The sequence below is a fragment of the Delphinus delphis genome, chromosome 4, assembly GCF_949987515.2.
Source record: "Delphinus delphis chromosome 4, mDelDel1.2, whole genome shotgun sequence".
In the NCBI taxonomy this organism is placed as follows: domain Eukaryota; kingdom Metazoa; phylum Chordata; class Mammalia; order Artiodactyla; family Delphinidae; genus Delphinus; species Delphinus delphis.
In genome coordinates this window covers 124,892,820-124,918,710 of record NC_082686.1, presented here as the reverse complement: position 1 = coordinate 124,918,710, position 25,891 = coordinate 124,892,820, and the positions used below count along the sequence as shown (strand labels likewise).

Here is a 25,891-nt window from a genome sequence, read left to right as displayed (position 1 = left end):
CAGTGACCACTTAAATTAGAATATGTAACACACAGTTTTAATGACCTCACAGAGGATCTTAGGTTCTGCTGAAAGAAAACCATAACTAATATTCTATCACCAATTTACTCTGTACTATTTTTTTTTGAAAACTCAACTACAGACCAAAATTTCATTATTCCAGAAAAAAAAAGTTTTGAGTATTTAGGTTACACTAATGAATTCCAAGATTTTAAAAAAATGGTTACTTCAAGTTGGAAAATATGAATTCCTCTTTTTTTACTTAGGTTTTTAAAACTAACATATGCAAATGAAATTTAATAGACAGCAATTTTCAAGCACTAAACTCTTCAACTGTACAGGCACCTGTAATTTAGGATACCTTGGAGTCACGGGGCGAAAGGAAATAAATCTCAACTTGCATCCAGATTGATTTCGTCAAATGAGGAATCAAGGGGATCACATGAGTACGTGGAGGCAAGACTGCTGACTAGTACCTACGAAACCTTGACCTCTTGCCTTCTCACTGCTAAATCCTGAAGTTGACCTTATCTTGTCACAGTCTATAAAATGTTAGTGTATGTATTTCCCAATAGCTGTTGTACAACTCTTCAGGAAACATATAACTTCGGTTATGAAGTAAGTGCCAAGATAGTTTGCAAATATTAACAGTATAGGAAACTTAGACACTTCATTGTGGGAAATTAAATGCCAGCCGTAAGTTAGGTATGAAGTCACTAGTTTGAAATTCTAACACTCTAGATATTGAGGAAGGAAAAAAGAGATGTCAAGGTACCTAGCATGATCTGCCATGTTAGGATTATTCTCTTGGCCAGAGGCGAGGGTGGGGTGTGATTAGAGCACTGGTGATGAGAAGCCTGACAAGCCACATTCTTTCACGTTAGAAGGGCTGCAGAAGCAGCTGCAGATACTCAGCCATCAGAGGCCCGGTGGCTCGTCAGTGGACACCAGATCCCATCAGTTCTCGATGCATGTATACAGGAGATTAAGCAGGACTTGCAAGACATTCAGACTGAGACAGTCATCTGCGAATAGGTTTTCTTTAGTATCAGTCTAAAAATGCTGGGACTTAAGACCCCCTGTTCAGTAAAACTGGGGGTGGGAGACGGTGGGGAGATACTGTGCATATGAGAAAATGTACGGTAAGGTGAAAGGAAACACCTGAAAGCGCTCATCTCCGTGCCTATGGCATGACATCTACACAAGACAGGGCACTGCATTGAGAGCCTGAAGCAAAGCAAGCAAAGCACCAGAAAAGGATGTAGCTTACAAAGAAATATTTTATTAAGTGTAAGTCCAACAAGTCTTCATGTCACATAGATATGGATTCAACAGGATGGTAAATCCCTTCACAGAGGAGCACGCTCCCATGGTACGCAGCGCGCTTTCTTTGATGAGTAGGTAAAGCTTCTCCGGAACACATCAAGCGAAAAAACATTTCATTTAACAGCCGCTGCTTTATTTTTCAGTTGAATTTAAACACTATATTGAGAATAACCAAAAGTTCCTATCTGCATAGTTGAATTTTCAACTGCTTCAACTAAGCATTTCTACTAACAGAAAAAATTCCAATCCTTAGCCACCAAGGAGCCAGTAAACGGAATACCTTACGGAAGGACCAGCTGCTGGAAACCCTGCTGCTGAATAACGAACGTGCTAGCAGGCACAGGCTCTCCCAGTTGTTTCAGATTCTGGCCGAAAGAGCAGAAAGTGCTTTCTAGTTAAGCACTTTTCACATGTTCTTGCTTCTTAACAACGAGTTCGTCAACTCCTCTAGTACCTCTTGGTTCTAGAACAAGGTACACGATCCAGGTTGGTCTCTGCCAGCTAGTTAATTCGTTTTATACTCTGAAACTGTAACCTGGGTAATTGATCACGGCACACTACTGTTGGGTATCCAAACTCTTATCTTGCAACAATAAAATCGAATCCTCCTTAGGCAATTGCAGCCGTGTGGATTGTAGGCAGCTGGATCTACATTAGAATATGACTCACTTACTGGAGCTGAGAATTTACACGGAATTTCTGGCAGGGTTACACTACTTCCTTTACATTTAACGACAGGAGGTGAAGAAAGCCACACGCTGACGCTTCAGCCACAGTCGGAAGGTTAAGACTTAAGGTTAGTGGACTTCCGCTGAAAATACTCCTACCTCCCTTCTGTGCAAAGGTAACGATTTTCATGCGAGCAGCAGAAATAAGGAATACATGTTTTGAACTAACATACCAATACAGCTTTCATTCCTTATACGAAAGGAAAGTAGGAGCTAAAAAAAAGCCAGGAAAGTGAAGAAGTGACATTGGGCCGTAACCACAGTGATCACTCAACACATTATTTCTTAAGGTTGCTTAAAGTAAGAAGGCGTTTCTTGTCCGATGCTACCATTCATGACGGTTCAGAAACTCCGGCTCACTGCTTTAGGGCATGTAACGACTTGACATAGAGCAGATTTTCTCACTACTGACATCCTGAGCCAGATGATTCTTTGGTGCAGGGGCTGTCCATGCATTGTACGATGTTTAGCAGCAGCCCTGGCCTCCACTCACGAGATGCCAGTAGAGCCCTCTCCACTCACTTGTGACCACCAACAGAGTCTCCAGACATTGCCAAAAGCCCCCTGGGGGACCAAATTACCCCAGGTTCAGCACCACTGCTGTAGAGTACAAACTAACCAAACAGTGAAGCAAGACTGAGACTTAAATTTCTTTGTTCTTTTCAAGGACATTTCAAAGAGCTGCATATCCCAAATCCTCAAAACACGAAACAGAATTCAATTTCTGGGAACAGCAACAACACAATTTCACGTATAACTAAAAATGTTCTAATTTCCAATCTCTTAATTTCAGCAATCGGACAAACGATTAGATGTACTCTTTTAATTCGAAAAGTTTAGATTTGAAATTTTGATTTTTAACTTTACAACTAGTTAATGGAAATGAGTCCTCATATCTGTACCCAGGGCTGAACCTTGGGTCAACTGAGGATGGCTGTTCCTGCTAGTTTAGAAAGATCTACTCACTTCAGATCTCATATCCGCTCTTGGAGAGGGAAGGGAAAGGAAAGAAGCCTCTGGCACCTGGTGTCTGGCTCAGGCCTCTGGCCACCCCCATGTTCCTCACCTGGGCGTCTGTCACAACGTCAAGTATCTAATAGTGAGTCACTGCTGAGAGGGCATCTCCTTAGTGCAAATCCTTCTTCATAGATACAACTGGGTCTCTTCTTGATTCAAAAGATTCTGAACATTAGTTTTTAAAAGAGCTTATTTTGCATGCTAACCATCAGTATTGTCTTGTTGTGTGTGATTTACTGTTGTTGTTAAAAAAAAGTGGCTTAGGGCTTCCCTGGTGGCACAGTGGTTGAGAGTCCGCCTGCCGATGCAGGGGACACAGGTTCGTGCCCCGGTACAGGAGGATCCCACATGCTGTGGAGTGGCTGGGCCCGTGAGCCATGGCCGCTTGGCCTGCGCGTCCGGAGCCTGTGCTCCGCAACAGGAGAGGCCACAACAGTGAGAGGCCCGGGTACCACACACACACAAAAAAAGTGGCTTATTCACAGTTTCAATTTCATTGCTTGTGACTGGTCTGTTCATATTTTCTATTTCTTCCTGGTTCAGTCTTGGAAGGTTATACCTTTCTAAGAATTTGTCCATTTCTTCCAGGTTGTCCATTTTATTGGCATAGAGTTGCTTGTAGTAGTCTCTTAGGATGCTTTGTATTTCTGCAGTGTCCAATGTAATTTCTCCCTTTTCATTTCTAATTTTATTGATTTCAGTCCTCTCTTTTTCTTGATGAGTCTGGCTAAAGGTTTATCAATTTTGTTTACCTTCGCAAAGAACCAGCTTTTAGTTTTATTGATCTGTGCTATTGTTTTCTTTGTTTCTATTTTATTTATTTCTGCTCTGATCTTTATGATTTTTTTCCTTCTACGAACTCTGGGTTTTGTTTGTTCTTCTTTCTCTAGTTTACTGAGGTGTAAGGTTAGATTGTTTATTTGAGATTTTACTTTTTTCTTGACGTAGGCTTGTATTGCTATGTACTTCCCTCTTAGAACTGCTTTCGTTGCATCCCATAGGTTTTGGATCATCATGTGTTCATAGCAATTTGTCTCTAGGTATTTTTTGATTTCCTCTTTGATTTTTTCAGTGATCTCTTGGTTATTTAGTAACGTATTGCTAAATAAGATATAAGCTTCCAAGACAGAACCAGGAAGAGATAAAAAATATGAACAGACCAATCACAAGTAATGAAATTGAAACTGTGATTAAAAATCTTCCAACAAACGAAAGTCCAGGACCAGATGGCTTCACAGGTGAATTCTATCAAATATTTAGAGAAGAGCCAAAACCCATCCTTCTCAAACTCTTCCAAAAAATTGCAGAGAAAGGAACACTCCCAAACTCATTCTATGAGGCCACCATCACCCTGATACCAAAACCACACAAAGATACTACAAAAAAAAGAAAATTACAGACCAATATCACTGATGAATATAGATGCAAAAATCCTCAACAAAATACTAGCAAACAGAATCCAACAACACATTAAAAGGATCATACACCATGAACAAGTGGGATTTATCTCAGGGATGCAAGGATTCTTCAACATATGCAAATCAATCAAAGTGATACACCGTATTAACAAATTGAAGAATAAAAACCATATGATCACCTCAGTAGATGCAGAAAAAGCTTTTGACAAAATTCAACACCCATTTATGATAAAAACTCTCCAGAAAGTGGGTACAGAGGGAACCTACCTCAACATAATAAAGACCATATATGACAAACCCACAGCAAACATCATTCTCAATGGTGAAAAACTGAAGGCATTTCCTCTAAGATCAGGAACAAGACAAGGATGTCCACTTTCGCCACTATTATTCAACATAGTTTTGGAAGTCCTAGCCATGGCAATCAGAGAAGAAAAAGAAATAAAAGGAATACAAATTGGAAAAGAAGCAGTAAAACTGTCACTGTTTGCAGATGACATGATACTATACATAGAGAATCCTAAAGATGCCACCAGGAAACTACTAGAGCTAATCAATGAATTTGGTAAAGTTGCAGGATACAAAATTAATGCACAGAAATCTCTTTCATTCCTATACACTAATGATGAAAAATCTGAAAGAGAAATTATGGAAACACTCTCATTTACCATTGCAACAAAAAAGAATAAAATACCTAGGAATAAACCTACCTAGGGAGACAAAAGACCTGTATGCAGAAAACTATAAGACACTGATGAAAGAAATGAAAGATGACACAAACATATGGAGAGATATACCATGTTCTTGGATTGGAAGAATCAATATTGTGAAAATGACTATACTACCGAAAGCAATCTACAGATTGAATGCAATCCCTATCAAATTACCAGTGGCACTAGAATTAAAATTTGTATGGAGACACAAAAGACCCCGAATAGCCAAAGCAGTCTTGAGGGAAAAAAACAGAGATGGAGGAATCAGATTCCCTGACTTCAGAGTATACTACAAAGCTACAGTAATCAAGACAATATGGTACTGGCACAAAAACAGAAATGGAACAGGATAGAAAGCCCAGAGATAAACCAATGCACCTATGGTCAACTAATCTATGACAAAGGAGGCAAGAATATACAATGGAGAAAAGACAGTCTCTTCAATAAGTGGTGCTGGGGAAACTGGACAGCTACATGGAAAAGAATGAAATTAGAACACTCCCTAACACCATACACAAAAATAAACTCAAAATGGATTAGAGACCTAAATGTAAGACCAGACACTATAAAACTCTTAGAGAAAAACATAGGAAGAACACTCTTTGACACAAATCACAGCAAGATCTTTTTTGATCCACCTCCTAGAGTAATGGAAATAAAAACAAAAAAAAAACCAAATGGGACCTAATGAAACTTGAAAGCTTTTGCAAAGCAAAGGAAACTACAATGAAGACAAAAAGACGACCCTCAGAATGGGAGAAAATATTTGCAAATGAATCAACAGACAAAGGATTAATCTTCATAATATATAAACAGCTCATGCAGCTCGATATTAACAAAACAAACAACCCAATCCAAAAATGGGCAGAAGAACTAAATATACATTTCTCCAAAGAAACACAGATGGCCAAGAAGCACAGGAAAAGCTGCTCAACATCACTAATTATTAGAGAAACGCAAATCAAAACTACAATGAGGTATCACCTCACACCAGTTAGAATGGGCATCATCAGAAAATGTACAAACAACAAATGCTGGAGAGGGTGTGGGAAAAAGGGAACCTTCTTGCACTGTTGGTGGGAATGTAAATTGATACAACTACTATGGAGAACAGTATGGAGGTTCCTTAAAAAACTAAAAACAGAATTACCATTTGACCCCTCAATCCCACTACTGGGCATATACCCAGAGAAGACCATAATTCAAAGGACACATTCACCCCAATTTTCATTGCAGCACTATTTACAATAGCCAGGTCATGGAAGCAACCTAAATGCCCATCGACAGACAAATGGATAAAGAAGATGTGGTGTATATATACCATGGAGTATTACTCAGCCATAAAAAGGAATGAAATTGGGTCATTTGTATAGACGTGGATGGATCTAGAGACTCTCATACAGAGTGAAGTAAGTCAGAAAGAGAAAAACAAATATCGTATATTAATGCATATATGTGGAATCTAGAAAAATGGTACAGATGAACTGGTTTGCAGGGCAGAAATAGAGACACAGATGTAAAGAACAAACATGGACACCAAGGTGGGAAAGTAGCGGGGTGGTGGTGGTGGTGGTGGGATGAATTGGGAGATTGGGATTGACATGTATACACTGATGTGTATAAAATGGATGACTAATAAGGACCTGCTGTATAAAAAATAAATGAAATAAAATTCAAAAATTCAAAGAAAAAGTGGCTTATTATTTATTATTTTAGAGACTGGCATAAAATAGAAGCATACCTACTAATCAATTTACCCAAAATTCTCCAAAGGATGTGAGGTCCTAAATCACAAATAGTCAGAACCTTTCTACATAAACATATAGCTATAGATACACTTAGGCATTATGGAAAATGGATGGTGACTTTGCCAATGTTCTACTCCTTAGCCTTGCAGACCACTCTACCTGATGCACTGCCTTATAGAGAGTGACAATTCGGAGACAAAGATTATTCACATAGTCCTTCTATCTTCTTTTTCAGTGCCTCCCGAAAGAATGAGAGCCTAGGTTTATTCCTCAAATTTCCACGGACACAATACTGGGTCCTCCTGTTAGCTCTTGTACTTAAGTTTACTCAGGTTTAAAGATAGTTGTTAAACTTTTTGAGCTGTATAATAGTCTTTTGAATTCTTGAATAATTATGGTTCATTTATCATACTCTAATTTAGACACAGGAAGGCCAATGAAAGGCAAGTCTGTAAAACAGCCTATGTACCATGTACCTACAGGAAAAAGATGCACGTGCACACACACAACACACAACACTATTTCCCAGAACGACACAACTTCAAATGCTTGCCACATCTCATGTGTCGCTATCTTCCAGACACAAGGAACCATAGCAACTCCCAGAGAAGAGCAGCCCCTAGAAGATACTCACAGCTTGTCAGATATAAAGAAAACAGATACATACCATCAAAACTACCTTGCTCAGAAGCAAGGTGCAACAGCTGATTGTACGTTTCAACTGAAGGCTGATAAACAAAGACTCCAGAATTGAAGCAGTCAGGCCACCCTGGGTCTGGTGCCGCCGACAATTCTTCTCTCTCAAAAAGATCATCGATATTTGCTAGGACCTGATTCAAGGGCAATGGGGCAGGAAGAAGGGAAAGCATTTCAGAACTGTTCTGCTGCGGTATACCCTTCTTAAGTTCTCCTTAAGTTATCCAACACAAAAGATGCAGTCTGTTGCTGGTCTTAACTACTCAGATGACAGCTGTGAGGCAGCCTGGTCCTACTCTCCTTCAACACCTGACACTTTTTACAACAGTGGTTTTATCTGAACTTTACTGTCAAGTCTTGACAGCATTCTTCAAATGCCTAACTGGTCTCAGTTACTATATCCATCTTTCCAGCCATCAAAGCCATACTCACCAGGGTATCTGCATCCATGAATACACATTTTGAATACTGTGTAAGGGACCAGCAGTGGAGTTTAGTTAACGTGATGCCCAACTCAGGCCTCTTCATTAAGGTTAGATGAGCAGAATCACCACTGTCCAAGACATCTACCGTGATGACTTCATCAAAGATAGTCTCTAAAGTTTTCCTGTCAAAAATAAAATCCAGAAAACAGCTCTCAGCATCTCTTTAGAACAAGTGACCCATTTAACATAAGACGGTGTTCTATTTAGCTTATCAATTACGAGAGAATTTGTTACTTCGGTATATTGCAATCTCTTAAGTATGTCCTAATTTACTTCAGGACAGACTGTGTTAATTTGCATGTGCAGTTAACTTCACTAAAACAGTGAGAACTGCTTACTGTGAGGATGAACCTCTTATCTTAAAACATTATCACGGAAGTTTCCTATGTTTTATTGTACCACTGAATACCAGGCAAATTGTGAAATGGCTTGCAAAAATGCGACTGATGCTTGGTAATACAGCTTTTCAACAGCCTATGCCTTTAACAATAATATTTTATTACAACGGGTTCTTGCTGACCACTGAATACTTTTACAAATGATGCGGAGTTAAGTGCGTGTACTATCTGCACTGAAGCCTATAACTAATAATTTTTGCCAAAGCAGTTGACAGAGAACTGCCTGAAGCTGTGTCCTACAAGAAGTTAAATGACTCAATTATTTGGTTTCCATTTTTTTAGCATCGCACCCAGCCAGCATTTATTACGTGCTTTGCACTCCTGGCATGAGAGACTCACTTTAGTTGGTGAGGTACAACATTTCTCCCTGCCCCAAATTAACTAAAGATATATTTTAGAAGGCAAGCCTGAGGTGAGGTGAAGTGGGGTGTACTTAGGTAAGACACTAAACTCAGCACAAGGAAAAACACGTGATAAAGACAAACCATCACCGAAAGTTTATAAAAATATCCAGCATGCAGAACAAAACTGGTAACGTATCATCTACCTCCAAAGCTGTACAAACGTATGTTCTAGTTCACACAGTAAACTTGATCTCTGAAACAAATGGCGGCACCCTTTACCACAGTGAAGGGGGCTTGCTGTCGAAGACTATATCCACCTTCTTACACGATTCTCATTAAATAGACTATAGATTAGGACATACACAAAGGAGACAGTTTGGGGGGGCATTTTCCTAAATTACCCTTTAGGAATAAGGTTCTTAGCGTGAAAGATATATGTATGTATGTATAATGCGTCTTTTTCAGAGGTCCTTGGCACGGGCTTACATTTTTTGAAAAAAGTCACAAAAAGAGCATTTTCAACCTCTAAAAGGGATAGGAGAATGCAAAAATAAACACAATACAGAGCTGCTAGTGTGCCCAGATATTCTTAAGTAAGTTAGTATTAGGATCAAGGTAGTTCATTCAGATACTTCAAAATTGAATTCCAACCAATTAACATGAACTAACCCAATCAAAGAACAGCTTGTGCTCCCTCAGGGTGCTCTCCTAGCAGGACCCCTAACTCTGAGAGCCCTCTGGCAAATATTCTAGTCTATTAAATTGTAAATAAAGATCTTTAGGTTACTAATGTCAATTGGGGTGGAGAAAACTGCTACTTTCTTTCAAAGTCCCGGGAGGTTTCCCCCGTTAGAAACAGGAACAAAGTAGTCCCTGCTGCATCTGGGGAAAGGCATGCAAGTGAAGCGTGATGACATGAAGGGAATGGCTGGACTGAGTCACTCACTCGGATTACCGCAAGAGGACTTGCCCAAGGGAGAGCCCTACTCCTGGTTGGAATCGGCAAGGGCAAGGGCCAGAATACCAGCTCCCAGAGGGAGCTTGGCTGGAAGATCTCCCAAGAGCCAGGAAGAGGTTTCAGACCCAGGAATCCTTCACTCAGCAACTCTCCTCTTTCTCCACCAGCACGCAAACCCTGGAAAGGGTATGGCCTCAATGCCCACCGATGCCAGAAACAGGGGAGAGGGATGTCCGAGCCCCACCAACAGCGGGGCAGCGAGGTCCTCACCTCATGGAGTCCGAGACCTGTGGGGTGACGAGCACGGCCAGCCTCCTGGTGGTCCTGTGCTGTTTCAGAGACGAGCCCAGGACCAGGGCTCCTTTGGCGTAGGCATCGTTTGTGGTCAGTGTCACAAAGGCCTGATCTTAATACAAGGAAAACGAACACACATTCATTACACTATCCTACCTAGGAAACACCACCCCAGGACCCTTTTCAATCAATAATTTGGCAAAATCAGCTCCTCTGAGATCAACTTGCTGTATTAATAAAAGAGCAGCCTCTTGTGGGGCATTAGGGTGAGAGAGAGAACCCAGTGTCCGTTATAAGAATGGCTCAAGACCATTCTTTAGCAGGCAATCTTTGGCAACCTTCAAGAGGCTGACGAAGCTGTAAAAATTCAATCCAATTTAGAGTCCAGACATGCCCAATTCTCAGACTAAACAGCAGCTTAACACCCAGAGGGTGAACCTCAGGCAGTTAACAGGCAGTGAAGAAGAGATCAAGAAGTGCATTTTCTGTTTCTCCTACAAGGTACCATAGACAGTATTTTCAGCCAAGCACAAAGCCAGCCAACAACCTCAACTGAGAGCATCTGAAAGCAGAGGCCATATTCTTCATTCTGATGCTTACATGTTCCACGTCTCAGGCTTTTTCTACTGTTTCCTCAACCTGGAGCAAACACTCCATGGCTATCCAACCACCACTCTAGAGTCACTCTGAGTCTCTCTGAAACATCACCTCCCCCAAGAAGCCTTCCCTCCTTGATGCCTCTATCTAAATTGTGGCCCATCGCTGTTAAATGGATTTAGGGACCACCTCACAAGCTCTAGAAAACCTGCCTCCTTTTCCTTGGAGAAGCAAGCAGTACCCCTACCCTGTATCCTGAGGCACCTCAACAGACTCTCTCTCACACACACATTCAAAAATCAATCTCCAATCATCATTTAGCTGCCAGGCCCAGGGGCAAATGCATGAATTCTCCTTCCTCCTGAACGAGCCCCACCCTCGCAAGGCCACCAGCCCAGCCTTTAGGATTTCTCCAGCCCTTCCCCGGGATGATTCTGGAGCACACTCCCTCTCCAAATGGATTTTAACATTAGCAGGTTGGTGGGCATCCATACATACAGGGTACTTAGGATCAAGCTCTGCCAGGGCTCACTTGGGGCACGGCTGCCCAAGCAGGGAGTTGAGCCATTCTGTCATGAAGTCACTCTGTTTCCGTCTTAGGTTTCCTCATTCTCTCTTTGCCCACTTTCCAAAGTGGAGGCTGGGGGCAGTAGACATTCCATTGAGAAGTGAGAGGAAGCTGTAGGCTGTCAAGTGGGCCAGCACACTCCCCAGCTGCAGCTCTGAGGGCCATCTTCACAGGTAGCGTTGAACTCTCCTTTAAGTTGTAGAAAGTCTGGTGTGCCCTCCCCCAGGGTCACTGGCTTCCCAGCTAGTCACGCTAGGAAAGCTCAGAACAGGGCCTCCTGTCCCTTGCCATACCCCTCAACTTGAACTTGTTCCTTCAATCCATCATAAGATGGCAACATTTCAGTCAGCCTGTCCCAAGGACACTTAATCTGGGGCATAATGAATGATGTTTTAACACAAAAACGGTCCTGATACCAGGGGAGCACGGAGAAAAGTTTAGTAAGTAGGGTTCAAGGCTTTCACGAAGCTAGGATATGGATGATTTCCCAGATGAAGCGGGAAGCAGGACAAATGCTTCGGAACGGAGGCTAGAACGCCAGACCTCGCAATGGAACAGGGAAGACCAGGGACAACTGGGTAGGAGGTTCAACCTTCCCAGAGACGGCCAAACCCCGGGTTACATCTGCAACCTTTCCGCAGCTCAATGGCTGTAATGATCCCACTGTTCGCCTCAACAGCACAGCAAGGACCAGTTACCTCGGGCCCTCCGGTCTTCGGGGTGCAGATTCGCCGTGCGGCCCGGACACCTTGCAACAAGTGGGCCGGCGCCCTCCCACCACGCCGGGCCCGCTCCCCGGGGGCGCTCGCCGGGCTCCGGCTTCCCGCAACCCAGCCCCAAAGGCCTAAAAATAGGCTCGGCGTGGCGGCCAGCGCCGGAGCGGGCGGCCGAGGAGCCGGGCCGGGGCCACCGGCGTCCCCGCCTCGCAGCTGCCCCTTGCAGGAGTTCCTGCCCGCGGGCGGTGGGGGGCGGCGCCTCGCGACCCCGCCACGCTCCGGAGCTCGGAACCCGCGCCCCCGGGGAGCCGGCTCCCCACCCCCACGCAGCCGGCCGCAGCTGCTCCGCCTGCCCGCCCGCCCTTCACGGTGCGCGCAGGAGGAAGGGCAAGGAGACGGAAGCAGGAACGGGGGCTTCGGCGGAGGGCCCAGGCGCTGCCTGGCGGACCCCCTCGGCTGCGTCCGCGGGGTCCAGACGGCCGCTCGGGACCCCGGGGCGGCGGGGCAGCGGCTGACGCAAGAAGCGACACGCCCGGCTGCGGCCAGCCTGCAACTTTGCGGCGGTCCTCGTCCTGCTGGGAGCTCCCCCGGGGCGGAGCGGCGGGCGTGGGGGGAGAAGAGAGGCGGCGGGGCTACGAGGGGCCGCGCGGGGCGAAGAGTCCGGCGTCCCGGGGCGGCGGCGGCGGTGGGCGGCGCGGCGCATACCTGTCATGGTGCTGCCGGGGGTGCGGGCGGCTGCCGCAGCCGCAGCCGCAGGTTGGTGGCTCGGAGAAGCCAGGCGCTGGGAGCAAGCGCGGCCGGCGAGGAGGCGCGGCGGGAGCGGAGCGTCCGTCCGGAGCGCTCTTATAGCGGTCGTCACGTGGCCGCGCACGCTCCCCGCCCCCGCCGGCATCCTCCCCGGGAGGCGGCCCCGGGACTGCGGGACCCGGGACCTCACTCAGCCCTTGCACCCCTGAGGCTGGGCTCCGGGTCCATCTCCGCAGACCCTCTGGTCCTGCTTCTGCTCGCGCGGGGCACCTGCCTGGACCGCGGGACTCCGTGCACCCCCGAACCGGGGGTTTGGAGGGGGACTTTGGGGCAGAGTGTGGCATCACTGGGACAAACTCCCAAAGAAGCCAAGGGTTAGGGAACCTTCCAAAAAACCCCAGATCACTCTAGTTAGAATAATTCATCTGAACTGCTTGAATTAAACATAAAGTTTAATTCCACTTTCTTCACCTAGAATTCCAAATCAGCCTCTGGAAGCATTTCTTAGTGTTCTCACAACGGTTTTGTGGCCTTAACCAAAAAAAAGAATAAATCTTCAGTATGTTAGATTCTCGAAGTCCTCTGCATCAATTAGATACTTAAGTGTTTTCATTTAATTCTCACATTAACTCAGTGAAGTAGGTTCTATAATCCTCATTTTACAGATGTGGAAACTGAGGCACAGAAAAGTTAAGTTACTTGTCAATGGTCATATCATGTAAGTGGAGAACATAGGATTTGAACCATGGCAGTTTCCTTACAGAATTGACCTTCTTCGTGCAAGGCCATGATACCTCTGGTACACTGGTGCCCTAAAAGGTTAGTAAATTATGGTAACTGTGGTTGGGTAATACAGTTGTTCAGGGTAATGTGTTTCACAAATCATGAAAAGGTGAATTTGGCATTTTTCTAGGAAGTTGAGAAATAGCTCCCTGATGTGATCACACCCTTCTCTCCCCATCTCTTCTATCCAGCCCAAACACACCAGGAAAGCAGAAGCTACTACAATTCTCTGCAAACAGTAGTTGCTCAGTAAATGCTGAATGGAAGCCAAACAGGAAGTTGACAGCATCAGTTGAAATAATGAAATAGATGCTTTAGAATAAGTGATTTATTTGTAAAGGTGGTATTGCTATTCTCAAACCATTTATATCACTGTTTCTTCAAGTGTAAGCCTGGACCTCCTACATTAGAATCACTTGGGGCACTTGTTAAAAATGAAAATTTTTGGTCCTAAGCCCAGACCCCTGACTCAGATTCTTAATGGTAGAACCCAAGAATCAGCATTTTAAATGTCACCCTCTGGGAGACTCTCTTGAATCCTTTCCCCCTTCCTGATTATGGCAATGGAGACCACTGATTCACTTGGGAAGACCGCCTGGTTATTTGGCATTATAAACTTCCTTTGCAGGAAGTGGAAATGTGGGGCAAAGTTGCAGTGGGTGGGTTTCCACTTATTCAAGGCCTGTAGGCTTAGAAGAGTTGGAGCTCTTTAAGGACTGTAAAGGCTATAGTTGAATCGCACCTGTCTGGGGAGAGGGAAAACAGTGTTGCTTCCAGGTCTGAATTGCTTTTTCCATACTGATAAGTGGACCTGAAAGAGTGAGGTTTCCATCTTTCACCCAGGAAGCCTCCAGCCATCAGTGGCCCTTAACCACCTGCTGCTTGAAGTCTAAGTATCCAGGCTGGCTTCTGCAGGGTGTGGTTCTAGGGCCAAAGGGCAAAGCCTGGAGGAAGAGCTGGGAACAACTAGAACTGGCAAGCTTCCCTTGGGAACAAGCTCCTCTCTGCTCCACCCCACGGTGTGTTTCAGTAAAAGCGATCACCACAGCCTCCTTTCCTGTGTTTCATGTATATTTACAGAAATGGAAAGTTTACAGCTTTTACCACATTGAGTCAAACAGGGACATTTCAAGGTTGCTACAATCTCCTCTTGTATGTTGTCTTAATTGATATTAGTATTGGTGACGCACTGACCAGTTTTCCTGAGGCTGTTGCACATTGAGCTTCTTAAGGTATGAGATCAAGACCTCTCAAAATATAATGTGACCACGGATTGCCTGGGGAATTTAGTAAAATGCAGATTCTGACTCAGTGGTTTGGGGTGAATCTTTCAGGTGATGCCCAGGCTGTGGACCAACTCTGAATAGCAAGGTTTTCGAACATTCTGGATTATAAGGCTTTGCAGGTAGTAGATAGATACTACCTGCAATACTACCTCAGTACATATTGTACTGAGACAAATGTTTGAGATTTTCATTTGTTTATTTTCTCCTGTGAAATTTAAACTTGTAGTATTTCTGATTCTTAAAAGAAAGATTTAAGTTAAAAAAGAAAATCTGTACTCTACATGAGTACACAGAGCTATTAGCCATTTAAATCAATGCTAAATGCATAGGTTCGGCATGGTTGGTCCAAATTAATTTTTAGTTGGCTTTGGAATGCATTATGTAATATTTTGGCAGGATACTTACCTTCCTAATTATGTTTTGTTTAACATAATGCCGAGATCGGTTTGCATTCCCTCGAGCACACACACTAATTGATGGTGGGAGCAACTGACCTGGAAATATATTCCAGAGGAGGGCACCTTGCTGCCCTAAGACACAAACGGTTCCCACAGACAGCCCATGAAATAGTTATACCACATCTGGCCAGATACAGGAACTAACTAGTTAACTAACTACTTAAAAATTTGCCCTTAATTGATAACAAACAAAAAATCCATACCTGGAATTGTTGCCAGTGACCAGAACCCTGATCGTTTCTAATTGGATGCTTAGTTTCAAGAAACTTTATCCTTGGAGGCCCAAAGCAGCCCATTCTTTACTTGAGAGCTGGAATCCCAAACTCCACAAGTTGCAAGGGCCTGGTGACTAGTTACATTGCTTTAAAAAAAATCTTTACTGAGATATAATTCACACACCATGAAATTCAGCCGTTTAAGGCATACAATTAAATGGTTTTTAGTATATTCACAGATTTGTGTTAAATATCACCACAATCTAAGTTTAGAATATTTTCATCGCCCAAAAAGAAACCTATACCCACTTGCAATCACTCCTCGTTCTCTCCCTTTCCCTCAGCCCTCAGCCAACTACTAATCTTTCTGTCTCTATAGATTTGTCTATAGAGATTTGCCTGTATGCAGTCTTTTTTAACTGGCTTCTTTCACTTAGCAAAATGTTTTTATGATTCTTCAATGTTGTGGCATGTATCAGTATTTCATTCCTTTTCATTAAGGAATTTCATTGCCAAATAATATTTCATTATATGGATAGATCACATTTTAGTTATCCATTTCATGGGTAAACATGTTGGTGAACATTTTGGTAGTTTCCACTTTTTAGCTATTATGAATAATGCTGCTATGAATATTTGTTTCCAGTTTTTTGTGTGAATATATATTTTTCTTTCTCCTGGGTATATAACAAGAGTAGAATTGCTAGATCATATGGTAACCCTATGTTTAACATCTCAAGAACTGCCAGACTGTTTTCAAAAGTGTAGATATCATTTTGCATTTCCACTAGTATGAGGGTTCTAATTTCTTCACTTCTTAACAAATACTTGTTATCATCTTTTTTATTATGGCTATTCTAATGGGTTTGGAGTGGTATCTCACTGTGGTTTTGACTTGCATCTCCTTAATGACTAGTGATGTTGAGCATTTTTCATGTGCTGATTGGCCATTTGAGTATCTTCTTTGGAGGAATGTCTATTCAAACCCTTTACCCATTTTTTAACTGAGTTTATTTATTTATTTAATTTAATTTTTTTTTTTTTTGCGGTACGTGGGCCTCTCACTGTTGTGGCCTCTCTCATTGCGGAGCACAGGCTCCGGACGCGCAGGCTCAGCGGCCATAGCTCACGGGCCCAGCCGCTCCGCGGCATGTGGGATCTTCCCAGACCGGCGCACGAACCCGTGTCCCCTGCATCAGCAGGCGGACTCTCAACCACTGCGCCACCAGGGAAGCCCGAGTTGATTTATTTTTGAGTTGTAAGAGTTCTTTATAAATTAGGAGTTTGGGATTAACTTATACACACTACTATATACAAAACAGTTAAACAACAAGGACCTACTGTATAGTGCAGGGAAATATACTCAATATCTTATAATAACGTATAGTGGAAAAGAATCTGAAAAAGAGTACAGGTATATATAAAACTGAATCACTTTGCTGTACACTGGAAACTAACACAACATTGTAAATTAACGATACTTCAATTAAAAAAATCTGGAAAAAAGTTCTTTATATATTCTGAATACATATATATCTCTTATCAGATATATATTTCATGCATATTCAGATATATCTTATATGCATATGTATATGATTTGCAAATCTATCCTCCCATTCTGTGGATTGACTTTTCTTGATAGTATATTTTGCTGCACGAAAGTTTCACATTTCTACCTAGTCAAATTTATTTTTCCTTTTTGCTTGTGCTTTTGGTGTCATATCTAGGAAACCATTGCCTAACCCAAAATCATGAAGATTTACCCCTAAGTTTTCTTCTAAGAGTTTTATAGCTTTAGTTCTTAAATTTAGGCCTGTAATCCATTTTGAGTTAATTTTTGTGTGTGGTGTGAAGTAGAGGTCCAGCTTCTTTTATTTATTTATTTTGGGCTGCGTTGGGTCTTAGTTGTGGCATGCGGGCTCTTCGTTGTGGTGCACGGGCTTCTCTCTAGTTGTTGCGCACGGGCTTTTCTTTAGCTGTGGCGCACGGGCTCTGTAGTTGTGGCGCATAGGCTCCATAGTGTGTGGGCTGTGTAGTTGCAGCGCTGGCTTAGTTGCCCTGCGGCATGTGTGATCTTAGTTCCCAAACCAGGGATTGAACCTGCATCCCCTGCATTGGAAGGCGGATTCTTAACCACTGGACCACCAGGGAAGTGCCCCATCTTCTTTCTTTTGCATGTGAATATTGAGTTGTCCCAGCACCATTCGTGGAAAAGACTATTGTTTCCCCTTTGAACTGTCTTGGCACCTTTGTTGAAAATCAGTTGACCATAAATGTGACAATTCTATTTCTGGACTCAATTCTATTACATAGACATATATGTCTATCCTAACGCTAGTTCCGTACTTTCTTGATTTCTGCAGCTTTGTAGTAAGTTTAGAATTGGGAAGAGTAAGTTCTCCATATTTATTCTTTTTTCAAGATTGTTTTGGCTATTCTGGGTCCTCTGCTTTTCCATATGAATTTTAGGATCAATTTATTAATTTCTACAGTAAAGGAAGCTGGAATTTTGATAAGCTTGTGTTGAATTTGTAGCTCAGTTTGGGGAGTAATGTCAACTTAACGACTTAAGCCTTCTGATCCATGAATGTGGGATGTCTTTTCACTTACTTAAATCTTTAATTTCTTTCAACAATGCTCAGTATTATATTGTCTTTTAAAACACATAACAAAACTCAAACAAGTCAGGCCCATTAGTTGCATAAATCCCACAGGCAGGGCAGTTGATTTTCATATCTGCTAGATACTCTAAATTTATATTCTTGACTAAAATCTGATTATCGCTGAACTTTACACATAGAACAACAATGTTCTGCCCCATCACAGGACAACCTTTACAGAACTTCACTTTGGCCTTATTAGTAGTAATAGCCAACACATACCTGACACTAAGCTTCTTTTTTTTTTTTTCTTAGTCATCTTTTTTTTTTTTTACTGTTTCATTTTTTATTTTTAATTTTTTTTGTTTAATTTTTATACAATGTTTAAAGGTTACTTTCCATTTACAGTCGTTACAGAATATTGGCTCTATTCCCTGTGTTGTGCAATACATCTCTGAGCCCATCTTAATAGTTTGTGCCTCCCATCCCCTCCCACTACATTGTTTTAAAATGAACTAACTAGTGGGTGACAAAGCCTGTATGTGCAAAAGGCAGCAAGAACTAACACATGTTCTCCCCAGAGTGACACATCCCTTTCTCCTCACTACAATACCTGACGTGCTTTTGGAGTTTCCGGGTTTTCTACTCAAAAGGCTACCCGCTTCCTCTTGAACAGTCTTCCTGTGCTACAGCCCTGCGTAAGCTTCTTATACATATTAAATCATTTAACCTTCCCAACAATCTAATGAGGTAGCCTCCAATCCCCACATTAGAGGTGAGGCACAGAACTTGCCCCACATTATACAACTAGTTATTTATAGAGCTGGGATTGGAACCAGGTGGCCTGCCTCTCCAGTCTGTATTACTAAGCACCATTTGGCAATGTGTATAGGTTGCACACTCCTCAAAAGCTTCAAAAGGATATGTGTATAGTGAAAAGGAACTCTCCCCTGCCACCTTTCCCCGCCAGTTACCATGTCCCCCTCCTAGAGTGGCATTATCTTCTTGACTTTTTCTGTGGCATTAAGGATGGCACAGAAAACTCACTGTTGTGGCTTTTCCTATGGGCTCTTGAAGATGTTTGTTGGTGTCTCACAATTTCCTCTTTCAGAGGATCCATGGGAAAAGTTTCACGTGGGTCTTGGTATCAGAAAGAGTGTTGCACTCCTTAATACTTAGTTTTTTCTTTATCTTATAGGCATTTTGAGTCATATCAATACGCTTCCCTCTTTTTTTAGGCCACTTAGAGGCCTAGAGCAGAATTTGTAACCACTTCCCGTAGTTCTGTGGCTCTTTACCCTGCATTTATTTGTGCTTTAACTTTTTTCTCCATTATCACCCTGCCTGACTTGTTTATGAAGTTGCTGAGATCCTTTGGAAGTGGGGAAGGAATGTGGAATTAATTAGTAAATAATTAAATGATCAGAGGTTTCTAGTGGGAGTAGAGCAGGGAAGATGAAATTTCAGCTCAATCTGGGTGACTCCAGAGGTTTTTGTAGTGAATTATCAGTAAAATGAAAATTCCATAAATTAGAGAGACAGGGTTAACTGATCCACACATGGGAATAACCTTCTGTAATTAGTTTAAAATCTTAAAAAGACAAAGTAATTGCTTGATTTTTCAGTCTTACTTTTATCATTTATTCTACCAGTAATATAATAAAGAGATGATAGTGGTTAACAGGGAAGGATAAAGTTGTCCAGGTTCTCAAATATATTTCCATTTTTTTTACATTTCGAATTTCAAATTTGGAACATTTCAAATATTTTTCACCTTTCAAGTTCTAGTTACTGTACTTGTGATCTTTTAGTTGGTGGATTGTCCTGTAAATTAGCTAGTTATAAGACTGAAAATTAAGAGAATCTCTTTGGCAGTTAACTTTTCTTCAAAATGCTTTATGATGGTATAACTTATATACAGTGATTTCGCTTTTTAAAAGGATACAATTCAATGAGCTTTGACAAGTATATACAATCATATAACCATCACCACAATTACCTCCAAAACTTTCCTTTTGCCTCTTTGTGGTCAATTCCATCCCCTCACCCTGGCAAACGCAGCTCTGATTTCCACCCATATAGATTTGTTTTTTCTAGAGAAATGCAATCATACAGTATGTAGGCTTTTGTGTCTGGTTTCTTAGCGTAATGCTTTTGGATTTATTCATGTTGTTGAGTATTAGTGGTTCATTCCCTTCTGTTGCTGAGCAGAATCCTTTTGCATGAATATACCACAATGTATTTATCCACTCAGCAGATGGACATTGGAGTTGCTTCTACTCCGGTTTTATGAATAAAGCTACCGGGAATATTCAAGTACAAGGAGTGGGATTACTGGATTGTATAGTTTGGTATTTTAACTTTATAAAGAAACCATTAACTTTAAAGGAATGGCAGTAAACTTTCAAAGGTCACTGCCAAGTTTAGATACGATCGTGAAAAATAGAAGTTACTGTTTTTATACAAATCAATTATGTCTTAATATGATCTTATGTGCATTCATAGTACACTGAGAAAAAAGGGGACGTAAGTCCCCACGTGTATTACTGGAGACTTAGTTTTTCTAAGCATGCCAGAGCCATCTGCTTCTACTTGTCCAGCATGTGTACATGCAGGGCCTCATCTGAGAAAGATTAGAAAAGACGACCCCAAGGTTCATTACAATCCAAAGTCTCAGTGATCTATCAACTGCGGGGGTTTTGCCTGAAGAGCAGAAAACATGGAGAGAGAGAACATTACCAAACCTCAAGGTCACAATATACATTATAGAAAGTACTCTCCTGAGGATTGTTTCATTTGATCCTCAAAACATCCCATCAGGTAATCCAGCTAGATACGTGCTATTTTCACAAGCCCCCTGGGAATCTAGCAACAGTTTTCTTCTTCTTTTTTTAAAAAATTATGCTTTCAGTTTAAAAAAAATCCTAAAGGCTGTAACAAGTACCCTCACCCAACCCTGAGCTGTCTTCATATCACTGAACTACACCCCACCCCTGTGGCTCACTGCATTTCCGATTCAATCCCGGCCCTCTAAGGTGAGGGTGAGGGATGTATATTGAACACAATGCTTGAAAACAAAAAGTTTTATTTTTTTGTTTTGTTTTGTCTTTTTCTTTTCCATCAGAAAAATTACTTTCTTTAGTTCATGCAGAATTATTGTTTGTATATTACAAGTGACGTAACTGAGACATGGAGAAGTTAGCAGATTGTTCAGGGTCATTTTAGTAGAGAGTGGTAAGTCTGGGTCCTCTTAAGCTGTGCTGCTTCACTGCAATTTAAGTGGGAAGCAAAACATTCATCAGAAGTTAGGACCTCAGAGATATTCATCGCCAATGTAGGCAATCGGTATGTCAATAAGTTCCCACCATCTGCTGCTTCTTTCGCTGTAGAGGAAATGAAGGAATGAATGGGGCACTGGCTGTTTGAAGAAGATCTCTAAGACTCTCTAAGAAGAGGAAGAAAGGCAGAAGTAGAAGAAGATGGATGAATGCAAGCAGGAGTCCGAGAGAGGCTTCTATCCCATGGGCAGGCGGAGAAGGAGTTGGGTGAGAGTGTAAACGAGCAAAGAAGGCTCCAAGGTCATGAAAAAGCTGGTGTCAAAGGACATAAGTTACTTCACTCCCTGTAATTCCCAAGCAGCTCCCAGAATAGACCCTGCCACTCACTCCTGGTTCCAGGGAGAGGTCATTTGATCAAAGGCCTAATGATTTCCTAGAATGTCCTAAAATCCTGAAATATCTCCACCTGTCTGAAATTCCTTTTATGGAGGACAAATATTTTGCATACAGTTAGAGAGAAAATAAATTCTGGTTGAAGGAGGAGAGACACTTATTCTGAGAGCTAATTAGTATCAGGCACAGTAAAGAATAAGTACTACATATATGATCTCATTTAATTTTTCCGACAACCTGTGTGGGAGATTAGTAGCTCCATTTTGTACACAAAAATGATGAAACCGAGAGGTTAAGAAACTGTTTACCTTCAGTGTGTGAATATGCCTTTTATGAGCCAGTAAATAAGACTCTGTGTCCAGAGGTATTTTTGTCTTATATAAGTACACTTGGTTTTGCTTGAAATGATCACTGAAGATTTTTGAAAACGAACTTCTTAATAAAGCAACACATTTTCAGAAGATGCATTGATCGAGGCATCGCTGTTTTGCACATAAAGCAATTATAGTAACATCTAATTCTTGGAACCATGAATACCTAGTGCTGCTGTGGTCATTTGTAAATTGAAAAGGTGTTTATGTAGAAGTAGAAATTTCCTCAGTCCTGGTACTAAAACTTTTTAAAGAATATTTAAGTTTTTGTTCCAAATATGTATGTTAAGCATTTTTTCCAGTAAGGTGAGAGAACAAGTGACTTTTTATTATTCTGCACAGATCAGTAAAGTCCTTGAGCTATAAAATACTAACTCACTTCTCTTTTGTATTACGTGGCTCTTAAAGCTATGCATCTGGTTGCTTTCACTTTTGCTTCTGATGTACTTTCAAGTTCTTTATGACCAGATGAATGTTTGTTTCCCCAAACATTTCAGGTTTTGTTCTGTTGGATGACTGAGATCATTTTTGATTTGGACTTAAACAGCTTTAAACATTTACTAAAGTACCCACCATGTTAACCTTCACTGGTAGGGGTTTAGGACTCACAGTCTCCTAACATCTATGTTCTGGAAACAGATTGGCAATCAATAGTTTAAGGATTTGTGGGTAAACCGGCTCCATGCAGCATAAACTACCTTGAACTGAAGATTTTTCTCTGCCAGTTTGCAACAGGAAAACACCTCCTGCAGCCCAGGATCTTCCTTGAATACTGCAGAGCAAAAAGATGTCACCAGAATTTGATACTACACCTCTCCATTGCCAAATAGGATACTCCAGCCAAAACAGTTCTGTCACGGTACATCATTAGGACTCACCCGGCTTCTGGCCTGGCCAAAAGCTTAGGAGGGATGATAGTATCTAACCTCCCTAGGCCTATCAGAAAATCAGCATGTGAGCTCCTTGGCAGGTTCTGTTGGTGTCAACTGAGGGCAGCCCTTTCTGGAGGCAAGTGGGTTCTCCCAAACGGAGATGACGCAGAGCTGCCTAGCCACCTGCCCTAAAGTGATACTCCTTTATGATTCTGGTGTGTTCGCTTAGACGAATTCATCAAGAAAGTGTGTGACTACTGTATGTGAAACTCACAAGGGGATGTCTGTAAGAAAGGCACTACACACTCCAGGGACAAGCATAAGAATAGCTTTTTATCAAAGATCTTGGTTCTAGAAAGTTGACCAACAGACCTCCTAGACAAATAGGTTCTGAAAGAAATAGAATTTGTCTAGAAAAGGTGTTTAGATGCTTTTTGAGGTCAGGAGAAAAATGTTTCAGAAGAACAGAGGCCCTGCAATTCCCAAGGAATATGCTCAGCTAGTAAGGACAGCTGGGTGTTTCTGACACACCGGTGACACAGCACAATATGTTCCCTGCCCACAGAATCTTCTTGATTGTAGGCTTAAAAGTTAAGGCCTTAAACGGCAGATAAATAATCAAGACTAAAGGTTGATGTTTAAGGTGAAGCTTAAATAAGAAAAAAATGGAAGGCAGAGGTTAATACAGGAATCCACATTCGTTTCAGATTTGATTTTTCTCTTTTGGAGATTTTATAGGATTTTCTTTATATTTTTGTTGGTTTCAAGAAGATTGAAAATTGGGTCCAGACTTTCAGGGTTAAAATAAATAGACCATTGTGTAATTGTCTCAGTTAAAAAAAAAAATATGAAAAGAGTTAAGTATTCGGAGCAGTATTTCAATACTGAAATGGATTTTTTAAAACTGACTGTAAGAAAGGGAGAGAGTAGGCTATTTATTATTATTGTAAATGTACTTTTAATTATTTTACTTAATTTTTGAATAGGTAATTTTTTTTAAGGGTTCAAAATAAGTATAAAAAGGTCTATGGTGAAAAACCTTTTCCAAGCCCTGTCCTGCTTTCCACAGGTAACCATTTCATGTATATATGACACCCCCCGTTTGTATGCAAATGGAAACATCCTACACATCTCATTAAGTGGTACCTTGCGAGGGAGTGGCCAAGCTGGTGGAGTAGGAAGAACCTGAGCTCACTTCCTCCCGTGGGCACACCTAAATTACAACTATTTACAGAGAAACTGTTGATGAGAAAAACCTAAAGACCAGCAGAAAAGATCTTCTATAACTGAAAATATAAAGAAGGAACCACAGTGAGACAGATATGAGGGGGTGGAGACATGGTACAGCCAAGACCCACACCACTGGGTGGGAGACCCACAAATAGGAGGATAATTAAAACTGCAGAGTTTCTCCCCAAAGAGCCAGTGGTCTGAGCCCCACATTGGGCTCCCTAGCCTGGGGGTCCTGCACCAGGAAGACAAGCTCCCAGAACATTTGGCTTTGAAGGCCAGCGGGACTTATATTGAGGACAGCCAGGGCTGTGGGAAATAGACACCACTCTTAAAGGGCGCACACAAAATCTCACACACTCAGGGACCCTGGTAAAGAAGCAGTAATTTGAAAGGAGCCAGGGTCAGATCCCCCTGCTGACACTGGAGAGCCTCCTGGAGGGGCAGAAAGCAGCTGGGGCTGGGCCTGAGGACACAGACACTAGCGGCAGCCTTTTTTGGGGAGCTCGTTATACCACGAGGATACTGGTGCTGGCAAGCATCATTTTGGAATCCTTCCTCTAGCTTATTAGCACTGGGCCCAGCCCCACGCACCAGCCTGTGAGCACCAGTACTGGGACGCCTTGGGCCACGCGGCTAGTCAGGCTGAGAAACAGCCCCACCTACCACAGGCCTGCTAACCTAAGACCCTCTGAGCGCACAGCCACCCTAGGACCTGGCCCTGTCCGCCAGAGGGCCCAGGACCTGGCCGTGCATACCTGCACTGACGCTAGCCCCCAGCCCCCAGGGCCCTGAAGCCAGAGACCCTGGGACCCAGACCCACCCACCAGTGAGCCAAAACACCTACCCCAGGACCCCAGGGCCCTGCAGCCAGAGACCCTGGACTTAGCTCCACTCACCAATGGGCTGGCACTAGCCCCAGGACCTGGCCTCACCCCCTAGTGAGAGGGCACCAGCCCCAGGACCACCATAGCTCCTCAGCCAGCTGCCCCAGGATCCAGTCCCACCCACCAGCAGCCAGCAGCCTCCATATAGGGCAGGGCTTGGCAACCAGCTGGACTGAGGTCCAGCCACAGCTACCAGACGGCCCACAGTAGTCAGCCTGCAACAACAGAAGGACCCACACAGCCTAAATGTGGGGCACCCCTAGAGAATATAGTGTTGGTGCCCAGGGGGGAGGGTGCTGCTGGGACATATAGGGTATCTTCTACAAAAGATGGCTTCTCCAAGGTCGGGAAGTGTAACCAACCTACCAAATATATAGAAATAAAAACAGCAAATTAGGCAAAATGGGGTGACAGGAATATATTTTAAATGAAAGAACAAGATGAAAACAGCAGAAGAAGAACTAAATGAAGTGGAGATAGGCAACTTACCTGATAAACAGTTCAAGGTAATGACTGTAAAAATGCTCAAAGAACTCAGGAGAAGAATGGATGAACACAGCAAGCAGTCTAACAGAGTTAAAAGATAGAAGAATCAAACGGAGCTGAATAATACAATAACTGAAATAAAAAATACACTAGAAGGAATCAACAGTAGGTTAGATAACAGAGGAATGATCAGTGAGTTGGAAGACAGAATAGCAGAAATCACTGAAGCTGAACAGAAAAAAGAAAAAGTAAAAAGAAATGAGGACACATTAGAAGACC

The 25,891-nt window shown here is 42.4% G+C and overlaps 1 protein-coding gene across 3 annotated transcripts in view; it reads right to left on the bottom strand.

Annotated features, from left to right (window-relative positions):
• The window catches only part of GYG1 (glycogenin 1), a 38,203-nt gene extending 25,362 nt beyond the window's left edge, over nt 1-12,841 (bottom strand). For 2 of the 3 annotated variants that reach the window (XM_060010083.1, XM_060010084.1), the window contains exons 1-4: nt 12,712-12,841; nt 10,102-10,237; nt 8,079-8,253; nt 7,618-7,780 (exon numbers count right to left, since the gene is read on the bottom strand). In XM_060010083.1, the coding sequence (XP_059866066.1) occupies nt 7,618-7,780; nt 8,079-8,253; nt 10,102-10,237; nt 12,712-12,718 (481 nt within the window). In that variant the 5' untranslated portion in view covers nt 12,719-12,841. The remainder of the gene's footprint in view (nt 1-7,617; nt 7,781-8,078; nt 8,254-10,101; nt 10,238-12,711) is intronic. The other variant, XM_060010085.1, reaches the window with a different exon arrangement.
• Between the last annotated feature and the right edge of the window lie 13,050 nt (nt 12,842-25,891).